The sequence below is a fragment of the Psammomys obesus genome, unplaced genomic scaffold (assembly GCF_907164565.1).
Source record: "Psammomys obesus unplaced genomic scaffold, mPsaObe1.curated_primary_1811, whole genome shotgun sequence".
In the NCBI taxonomy this organism is placed as follows: Eukaryota; Metazoa; Chordata; class Mammalia; order Rodentia; family Muridae; genus Psammomys; species Psammomys obesus.
The window spans coordinates 2,011,993-2,022,463 of NW_026596256.1; the positions used below are offsets into that span (position 1 = coordinate 2,011,993).

General features: G+C 49.4%; 1 protein-coding gene across 2 annotated transcripts in view; it reads right to left on the reverse strand.

Moving 5' to 3' along the window:
* Positions 1 to 3,353: 3,353 nt before the first annotated feature.
* Maml3 (mastermind like transcriptional coactivator 3) overlaps positions 3,354 to 10,471 on the reverse strand; it is a 400,961-nt gene continuing 393,843 nt past the window's right edge. For both annotated transcript variants that reach the window (XM_055596791.1, XM_055596792.1), the window contains 2 exons: positions 7,604 to 7,688; positions 3,354 to 6,326 (listed from right to left, as the gene is read on the reverse strand). In XM_055596791.1, the coding sequence (XP_055452766.1) occupies positions 5,326 to 6,326; positions 7,604 to 7,688 (1,086 nt within the window). In that variant the 3' untranslated portion in view covers positions 3,354 to 5,325. The remainder of the gene's footprint in view (positions 6,327 to 7,603; positions 7,689 to 10,471) is intronic.

Below are 10,471 nucleotides of genomic sequence, written 5' to 3' on the forward strand. Positions count from 1 at the left end.
TGCTCTGGGTTCGAGGCCAGCCTGGGCTACAAATCGAGTCCAGGACAGCCAAGGCTACATAGAGAATCCCTGTCTCCGAGAAAACAAACAAACTTAGAAACTATGAGGGGCTGCATGTTGGGTGTTGTAGGTATTTTAATGACAGGGTGGGTAGGGCAGAGAACGCTCTCTGCCATTGCATGTTGAGGTGCTGACAGGGGATGTGGTCATAGGCACATGATTTGTTCTGAAATGACTCCTAAATTACGCAGAAGAAGTACTTACGGCAAAGTAGTAAGCGCAATTAACCTGAGCTGATGACTGGAGATACTCTCTCTGCTTCCCTGATGGTCAGCAAGTGTTTGAAGTTTTAAACTCTTAAAGAGAAAACAAACGAACGGATTGGGGTTTCCATAGCTGGAAAGTTTCTTTTGTTCTGTGTTACAGAAGTGATGGGGGTATGGTGGCTTTGCTGGACACGTCAGTGTTGGTCTGTCTCTGATGGCCTGTGCATGGGCAGGGACATGAGGGCTCCCTGAGTCCGTGGACGCTGCAGTAATTCCTGCCGCTTGTTACTAGACGTGATACGGGCACCCATGGCAGCTCGGCCGTAGAAGCAGAGTAAGTGCCTCAGGCCACTGAACTGAACAACAGCCACAAAAGGAAGATGATGAAAGGAAGACAAAAAAAACCCACAAAGAAACCGAGACGTTAAGACATGGGTCACATAGCGTCTGTTCCTTCCCAGAAAACTTTCTCCCACTTTGTTTCCACGGTTGGACATCAAAATATGTCTAAAGGTCAGAAAAATACACATCATTTGTGTGTGTGTGCGTGTGTGTGTGTATGTGTGTGTGTGTTGTGCTCCCCCCCACCCCCGTGTCTCAGACACAGTCTTTGAAACAACTCACCTGAGTCTGGGAACTTTCCTTAATCCACGAAGAAGTTACACGTGTCTCATATTCCCAGTGACTTCCTAGGAATCTAGAAATGCCCTCTTCCTCCCCTCATGGCACGCTGGCTGCTCCAGGTGATGTCACAGCACCCGGAAGATCACACATGGGGCTGTTTTTTTAAAGACAGGGTTTTACTATGCCAAGTGGGCTAGCGTTACACTCAAGAGAGAGCCACTTGCTTCTGCTGGGATTAAAGGGGTGCGCCACCATGCCCAGCACGAGAACGGAGAGCTGGGTTAGCGGGACAGTGCTGCCTTGGCGTGGATCTGAACCACACACAGGAAGGAGGGAGGCAGACTGTAAGAGCCAGCTCTACAGCTGTCACACCTATGGTGCAGGCGGCCTCGGGGCGTGGTTGCTGCCATAGCAAGGGGTTGGATGGCATCCAGTGCCTCCGGGTCCAATGATTTCAAAAGCCCTGGACCTCTCCTGAAATCAGGAGACTACTTTTCACATCGAGTCTTGAAACACAGAATCTTTAAGAATCAGCTGGTGCCTTCGCTGCCTTGACTCACAGGCTCCATCAGTTCTTGGCAGTTGCCAGACTGGCGTCTACAAGCATCTTGTAGAATCCTCTTAGGCACACGGTAGACGCCTGTGAAATGTTTGCACATGAACTTCATACCACACATTCAGTTTTATCTTAATAAAATTATAGATTTATTTTTTTAAGAAGAAAGGTATTCCACTCACCCAGGGCCCAAGAGACTTTAGTATACATTTTAAAGCGAGGAGTCATTATTCTTCTCTGAGCTTCATGTTTTTACCCTGTAGTCAACTCCCTTTCTCATTCTCCCTCCAACCAAAACAGATTGAAATTTACCATCCCGTTATCTGGTAGACTCTGAGCCGGAATAGGGGCTAGCCCAGTGGCAGGCTACTTTCTCGCCAGCTAGTCTGGAAACAGCCCGCTCTGGGTGAGGCTGGCCTCCTCTTTCACAGTCAGCTTTGCTCTTTCTCTTGGCTCATGTATATTGAAACTCACCTTTGTTTTGGAACCGTCTCTACTGATGACTTTTCCTGTGGTCTGTTTTCCTTTCTAACTCAGAGTTTTGAAACATGGCATTTTGCTGTGTTTTAAATTTATTGAGGTGACTTAGGGCAGGTCTTCTCAAAGTGGAGAAATGGATTCCTATGTATGGGTATATTAACAAAGGGCTCGAAGGAAGAGGAAGAAAAGAAAAGAGTGGGTCAGCAGATGGAGAATGGGAGGAAACCAAGGAAGGGGGCACTTGTAAGCCAAGCCCCCGCCTCTTCCCGATCCTGCAGTGAGCTTACAGCATCACTGAACCCCGGAGTTTGTCTAGACAAATGAACCGGCCTTGTATTACCCTGCAGCAGTGAGTTATTAGCTAGTGTTGCCGGAAGAGTACAGACCTGAGGCATGTTCAGCTCCGGGTGGGCACAGTGAAAGCTGGCTCAGGCCTCGCTTTGATGCAATGTGGGCTAGCGAAGACGAGGAACACCAGGAAGTGGAGATGTCAGAAATGCAGCTGTAGGGGGCAAGACTACTGAATTGTTTCTCCCCAGTACATTCCTGCATTCCCCCCCCCACCAAATTTTCACTACCCATTTTCTTTTCAATATATTTTTATACGTTTATTTGTATGTGTGTGTGCACATGAGCCACGGTGCTCAGATAGAGGTCAAAGGACGACTTGCTGGTTGAATCCTCTCCTTCCACCATGCTGGTTAAGCCTGCTTGGTGGCAAAGGGCCTTTACCCAAAGAGCCATCTTGCTGGCCCTGCTATTTTCTGAGTGCTCTGGCCGAGCCACTTTGGAATTATTCTGCTCCTGGATCTATAAACAGTTCTTCGTCTCAGACCTTCTCCCTCCCTCTTGCCACATCCCTCCCTCAGGGTGTGCTAGTAAATTCAGAAAGTCTCCGCTGTGTGGCTGAATTTGAAAGGCTGAGAGCAGTTGATATCTACTGTCAAGTAATTGTTTAAATCTTGACATGAAAATTCTGACAAAGGACTCTGCAGTTAGTCCACTAAAGCCCAGGGATGAGACATCTACCTAACCGACCCTGGAACACAGACAGAGAGGACCCTGACGAGAGCTATGCTATGGACTTACTCTCATAGTGACATTTTATTCCCGTTGGCTGATTTCTCTTTGAAAGTGGTGTGTCAACTTTGCTTCTCTTCTACATTATCAGAGTTGTGTGCATTCCTTAAAGGAAATAAACAAAGCTCAATGTACAAAGTAAAAACAGGAAACTAGAAAAATCTGAATAACATGGAGGAATTTGCCGTAAGTCATACAGTATAAATCAGTAATTGTGTCATCTGAAGCGTAATATCACCTCTTCTGTGATGAGTTAGGGAGGAAATAAAAATACTCTATTTTAAACAAACATTTTATATATATATATATATTTTATATGTATACTTTTTACATATAGTAGACCCAGTGATATCTGTAGCATTGTAAAAACTTATGTACAAATAACTTTTTTAGACATTACATATACATCAGCACCGTAGGAAAAACAAAACAAAACGACCTCATTAAAACCTACCACGCTATCAGCTGGTCCTCCGACTGAGCACTTTCGGGAGGCCTTTCAAATACAATGAGCCCCCTGTCTCCACCTCGGGTTTCTTAGCATTGCTTATATATTTCTTTCCTGTACCTGGCAGGAAAGGGTGATAAATTTGTACTCTGTTTTTTCACTTTAATATTTTTTTAATTCGTGTTTTTATTTGCTTTTTTAATTTTTTTTATTTTATTTTATTTTTTGGTTTTCACGTGTTTCCACTCCGCTGCCCTCATGGCAGTATACCTCCTCACTGTGGGATTCACAGTCACCTTGCCACCTCTTTGGAGAGGCCCACAGCTTCTGCCCCAGTGCCTCTGGCTTTACTTCCAGTCTGAGCAGGTCTGGAACTCGGGGTATGGAGAACAAATCAAGGACTAGCCTCTCCCTGGCGCTCCACCTCAGCTTTCTACTGCAGTGGACCTTCTTGGGTACGGCCACTGAAGTCCCCACAGGACAGGCTCCGGTCTTCTGCAGTAAGATGTGTGTGAAGACACAGAAGAAAGCCAGTTTGTAGGATGGTTGTGTATGTGTGTGTGTGTGTGTGTGTGTGTGTGTGTGTGTGTGTGCATGTGTGTGGTTAGGAGGAAGTAAACCCCATGGACAAATGCCACATGACCTCCCAGATGGAGCTGTAGGAGGGGAGAGACAAGGCTTGTGACCCCGGAGACTGTTCATTCCTTAGTTTTCACTTGGGTTGAGAATGGCTGCTGGGCCTCTGAAGCGGATTGCCTTTAGGACAGGGGTCACACCTCGGAAGTGTGGGCGTGGCTCTCATGAACCTGCAACTCTTGTGGGTGCAGCCCACCCTGACTTTCCACATGGTGGAAGAAGATTCCAGTGTTGGCCTGGGCGCGCTGGGCGCTGTCTATATTCTTCTTGCATTTACTCTGACTCTGCTCCGGCGCTTTACTTCCTGGATGGTCTGTAGGGAGGAGTGAAGGCCGGCAGGCTGGCAGAGGGGCCAGGAGGGGCATGAACAGTGGTGAGGGTGGAAGAGGCCAGGCCGGAGGCACTGCATTCAGCAGGGGTCTTTCCGCCCTAGGGCCATAGGCTGATGAAAACCAGCTAGATATGTCCAGCTGGATGAGGATTCCAGGATCCAGCTCAACCTGGCCACCATGGCCACCGACAGGAGCTGACAGACAGGGCTTCTCGCTGGGCCCTTCTAAAGCAGAGTTGGCTATCTCGGTGAGGCAACGCCTTACCATTCCTGAGGATCATCGCTGGGCGGGAGACACATGGGCCTGAAGGAGCCTGGCTTGTCTCCCTAGGGCCAGCGCAGGGGAGTTCCTGCCTCCCACTCCAGTAACATGTCTGGAAGTATACACCTCTTTCCAAACAGCATCTAGAGCATCCCGACCTGTGCACAGGGCCTGCGTCTGCATCCTCTGCTGGCGTTTTTTTTTTTTTTTTCTTTTTCTTTTTCCTTTTTCCTGGCCGAAGCTCCATCTCTTATCTCCAAAGCTGAGGTCTCGAGACCTGTGGCGCGAAGGCCTAAGGGCACCTCATCTCGAGCCATAGTCCCTCTGGGCCGGAACAGCTCTTTCTGGACCAGAAGATCCCAGCGGTGCGTAGCGGAGGGGCTTCCTGCCTTGACTTCCCCAGCATGCTCGCCGCATCCCTTCTCGGCAAGCAGGTGTCTGCATGGACTCTTGCTTGATCACTCTGTGGAAGTCGGGTGGAACAAATGCCCCACGGAGCTGGGGATCGACAACTGGACCTTCTACTGTCAGCTGCATGTTGTTTTCTCAGTTTACGTGGGTCAAAAAAAAAAAAAAAAAAGACAAGGATGGGTCACCATCCTGTTTCTCTTTCACTTTGTGAGGCTCATGGGCCCCTCCTGACTAGGGGTTACCAAACAGTTCATCTAGCTCTTGCATCCACTCATCCCCCGGGCCACTCTTGATGATGGAGTCCACCAGGTCTGTACTGTCCGGGAGGCCAGGAAAGGCTGCCCCGGCACCCTCACCACTATAATTGTATGACATGTCCTGAGCAGGGTTCCGCTCATAGGCCTGGCCCTGGCTGCCTGCAGGAAAGCTGCCACCCGCCATCGGCTGCTGTGCCGGGGGCTGGCTGAATGCCGGCATGCCAGGGACGCCCTGGCTCAGTCCCGACATGACCAGTGGCCTCACCTGGCTGGCACCTTGCTGTCCTGCCAGCGGCGGCATCATCTGCCGCCCCATAGCCGCCGGGTTGAGGGTTCTCACTGCGCCAGCGTTGGCGTCCATGACTGACTGGCTTAGTCCCTGTGGGAAGTGTTGCTTGGTCAGTCTTGGCTGACCAGCTTGAAGTGGGTAGCTGGCGCCATTGTTAAACGGTCCCAACTCTCCACTAGTCCTCCCAGGCACTCCCTGCAAGCTCCTCTGTTGCCAGCTTTGCGCTCCTTGCTGGACGGTTCCCATTACGCTCTGAAGCCTGGGTGGGCCTTGGGGCCTGGGCAAAGCCTGGCCCACAGGTCCTTTCAGCTGCTGGTGCTGCTGGGGAAGAGCAGAGTTCACCAGCATGCTCTGACCGAAGCCACTCACCATGCCTACCCCTTGGCTAGAAGCCGGCTGCCTTGGTCCCTGGGCTTGGCTGTGTGGGATACCCATGGCGCTTTGGTTGGAGTGTTGCAGCATCTGGCTCATTCCCGTGTTCATACTGTACATTCCCGGCTGGCTGGTTGGAGGGGCGCTGTAAGGAGCCAGTCCTATCTCTGACTGGGCTGCTGCTGTGGCGATTGTCCCTGGGTTCTGGGAAGGTCCCATTCCCATCATGCTTGCATTCTGTGCCATCAACCTTGACGCTCGCATGCTCTGGAGGGCTGCCTGGTTTCTCACGGCCGCTATGTCCTGGGGTGAGCCTACAGAGAGAGAAAGGACAGCCATCACCCACTGTTCTCCACAGGGATATGTGAGATGTTGCCGGAATCTTCCTTGGGAACGACAATCCCGCATGTAAGAGGATCTACTGCAGTAATAAATCTCCATAAAAAGGTCATTACTTCTAATGATTATAACACATGAGTTGTGAAAATTTTGCAAAGCACTGAAAAGTACAACGTCAAAAATTAAAGTCACCCAAATCCCAGCTTCCAGAGAAGATCCCTGCCAACTCTTATTTATATTTAAATAGACACAGAAAATTGAGGTCATGCCCTGGTGTTCTATTTCTTCACATTTCAGATGCAAGTTATTTCCTTTTCTGGGTATTATGCTATCAAGTCAGTGGGATGCCATCTCTTCGGGCTAAGTTGAGTGTGGTGGTACCTGCCTGTAAGCCTATCAACTAGGAGGACAGGAAGGCATGAAGATTGAGAGCTCAAGACTGGGCAGTGAACTCCAGGCTGGCCCGAAGCATATAGTGGGATTCTATCTCGGAAAGGGGGCATAGGATGAAGAAGAGGAGAAGAGGCAGAATACGTTTATTCACTGTGTATTTTCTTTGTGGAGTTCAGTTCAGTAGAGAATCCATTCAAAGAAGAGATTCAACTTTTTTTTTTAAGGCTTGAGTAGTACTTGAGGTAAAAGGTCGTTACCACTGCCTTCAAGCTGTCTGACAGGTGAGGCATATTTCAGGTCTACCCTGTAGCTCTCCACGTGCTCTGGAGTCACCGCCAGTGCCTACAGCTAGAAAAAGAAGCCGTTCTGTCTCTTGGCAGAGAACCTCATGCCTTTCGGTAGCAAAGCCCACCTTTTGGATTGGCAATCGCTCTGCACCTCCCCTCCTCTCCTCCCTCCCTTTGTCCCCCTCCCACCTCCCTTTTCCTCTTCTCTCCCCTCTGGACTACAATGACTGTCTAGCCAGGCAAACAAGACTGCTACTGGGGCCAGCAAGTAGCCTGTCCTTACAGGTTGTTCAACTATCAAAACACTCTGTAGCCTTGACCAAGGAAAGCACTCTCAGTCTGGCTACTACACCCTGCCCTGGGCTGGCCAGAATGTCTCCATGACCACCAAGGACCCGAAGGCATAACAGAGGTCTTCCGGAAATCCTTGGTTGTTGCTCCTTTTAGCCGGCCAGGTGTTCGGTTCATCCACCACTACCCGGATATAAACACACGGAAGGGAATGCGCCGTCCACGGACCTGCACACACTTTACAGCGGGGATCAGGGCCAGCAGGTACACAAGGGCCTCACCTTGGAACTGATTGACCTGCTGCACTGGGTATGGATTCCGCTGCTGCTGGAGGTGCTGGCGGGGCAGGTGCGGCTGCTGTAGCTGCTAGGATGACAGAAGACAAGAGGCAGGAGGTGAGCCAGGAAGAGCACACAGCTGCCTGCCTGCCAGCTTTGACAAGGCAGGGCAGTAGTTTTTTCTCAACAACTAAGTTTTGTGTGGCTACAGGCAAGGGCTCCATAGAGTAAACAGCGGATTTTCACAAAGTGGAAACACCTAGGAAACTCGTGCCACCCTCAGAGCCGGAATCAGACCTGCTAGAGGCAGCCACTCCTCTCCCTGGACCCAGAGCACTGTCAGCTTAACTGTGGGCCACACAGACTCCTTTTTGCTGCCACAGACACGGATTCATACAGTGTGTGTTCCATGCCTGGTTTCTTACATTTCCCATGAGACTGGTGCAGTTCCTTCATGCCAGGGTGTATGCTTCATCTTCTCTACCAAGTAGTGTTCTATCCTATGGACATACTACAGCGTACTCATTTAGACGGTCTTTTAGGGGGGTTCTAGTCTGGCGCTGTTGCAGATGCTACCGCTGTGACACGTTTTCTGGTGACATTTGCTTGTATTTCTGGTGTTTGACTTGGTGGCTCATGCGCCGCGTGAAGCGATTTTGAATTTGATGTTCCAACATTAGCCAAACTGTTTTCCTTGGCACAATGGGGACCTGGCTCAAAGGGACAAACAACTGCTTTTTAATGACCTAAGTAGATACTGTAGGTATAGAAGACTCCTTAGGGACTTTATATGTGTGTGTGTGTAAACATATGTATATGTGTGTGTGTGTGTGTATGTGTGTGTGTGTGTATGCTAATCTTATTCCCATGAAGTCACACTGCCTGTACAATACATGCCTACAAGTGAAATACTTTAAATTTGCTGTCCTGAAGCAATCATGGGGGATTCCTCCGATTCTGGGAGTCAGAGGGCTTGCCTTTTAGTCTTCGTTCTTTGACTCGTGGGGCTCCTAAGCCTCCAGCATCATTACCAACCTGCTGGGCAGGCTGTTATGATCCTTATAATGTGCAAAAGAGAGAGACACAAGGGGACAGGGAAAGAGCAGGGGACCAGGCTTTGAGTTCTCGGTTGGCCATCAAGCAGCCACGTGACCTTCAAAGCCACTTAACCTCTTTCCTGCGGCTGCTGAATATTCATTAAGTACTTTTCCTCTGTGAGGGCCAAAAAGAACATGCAACCAGATCCCTGCTCTTTAAAGCATTCATTACAAAAATAACACCCACTGGCTACTTCTTACCACATAAGTTTACTCTATTTTCTCTCTCATGTTTGTTCCTGGGCAGGTCTGTAATTTTCTGTTTTTCTTTCTTTTCCTCCAAAAGGCCAGCCAGCATTCTGGCATCCAACAGAAAGAAAGAAACAAACAAACAAAAAAACCCAAAAAACACAAAAACAAGAACAGCCTCTGCCCTGTTGACCCAGCCTGCGTGTCTACCGTGGGAGTCTACAGAGAGAGAGGCTAACCAATGCAGAGACCATTATGAGTGCAGGCCAGAAACCACGAGAACTTTCCAGGCAATAATGCAAGGATGTTATTGGGAGTAAGGTGAGCTTTCAAAAGTTTCTCCTGGCCTGGGGAGATAGCTGAGTCAGTAAAGTAATTAATGGCCTTAGAAGCATGAGGCCCTGAGTTTGAGTCCTATAGCCTAGGTAAAAAACAACAACAACAACAACAACTCAGGCATAGTATCATTCCAAGGCTGAGGAGGCAGGAGCAGGCAGCTCTCGGGCCAAGCAGTCCAGCCTACTTCGAAAGCTCCAAGTCAGGGAGACACCCTGTCTTAAAAAGCAAGGTGGACAGTGCCAGAAGGATGCTATCTGCGGTTGATCTATGATGCGCGCGCGCGCGCACACACACACACACACAGAGTTTCTCCTTGCCAAACTTCCCAGACAGCAGACAAGTTTCCAGGAAGGAATAAGTCTGCAGTATGCCTGGAGTCAGGATTCTCTATTTCCCTTCTCCATCTCCATCTTCCTAAGTTTGTGGTCTCTCCCTCCCAGCTTCAGTCTTCCCGCCTGTGATGGACGGGACTTCATAATCTTGATTGTTTATCCAAGGCCTCAGACGGGAAGTTCAACCTTTGTGAATGGATGAGTGCAGACAGGCTATGTACTTGTTGAGAATAAGGCGGCCGCCTTGGCTCCCACCTGCTTCTAACTTTCTTCTAGCTTTCATGGCTCTGACTGCCATGTCAACTGAGTTCCCGAAGACAGGCAGGATCTCAGCTCTCTCTGTTTTCCCTCATGTGGCCTTTTGGGAAACACCCCGTGTTTCTGATACATTGTTTCCAGAACTGCAAGTGCTAGGGCATGTTCAATGCTGCAGAGACTGTGAAAAATCACAGAGTCAGCGTGGTGCTGATGTGACAATCAATATTTACTCTCGGGGCTGGGGGTGCGGCCCAGTGGCAGAGCACTTTCCTAACGTGTGTGTGTGTGCTCGGCCCGGGGTTTCATCCGAGGAAAGAGAGCTCAGCAGAAAGCTGAGGGCATCCTACCTCGGAGGTCCCTGGTCACCCCACTCTAAGCGGCACTCGGGGCACAGGCAGGTGAGAGGATTCCCCGACACAGATGGCACATGGGCTGTAGCTTTTCTACAATCCCTGATGTTGTCATTTGCCCTGCAAGCCATTTCCATACACATTCGTGCAAAGCACAGTTTCCTAAGGACTTTGCATACTTTATCTCAAGCAATCTTAAAATGGGTAAATTATGCAAGCCTAACCTGTTAGGTGAGACAGACCGGTTCTTTAAAATGTGTGTGTGTGTGTGTGTGTGTGTGTGTGTGTGTGTGTGTGTGTGTGTGT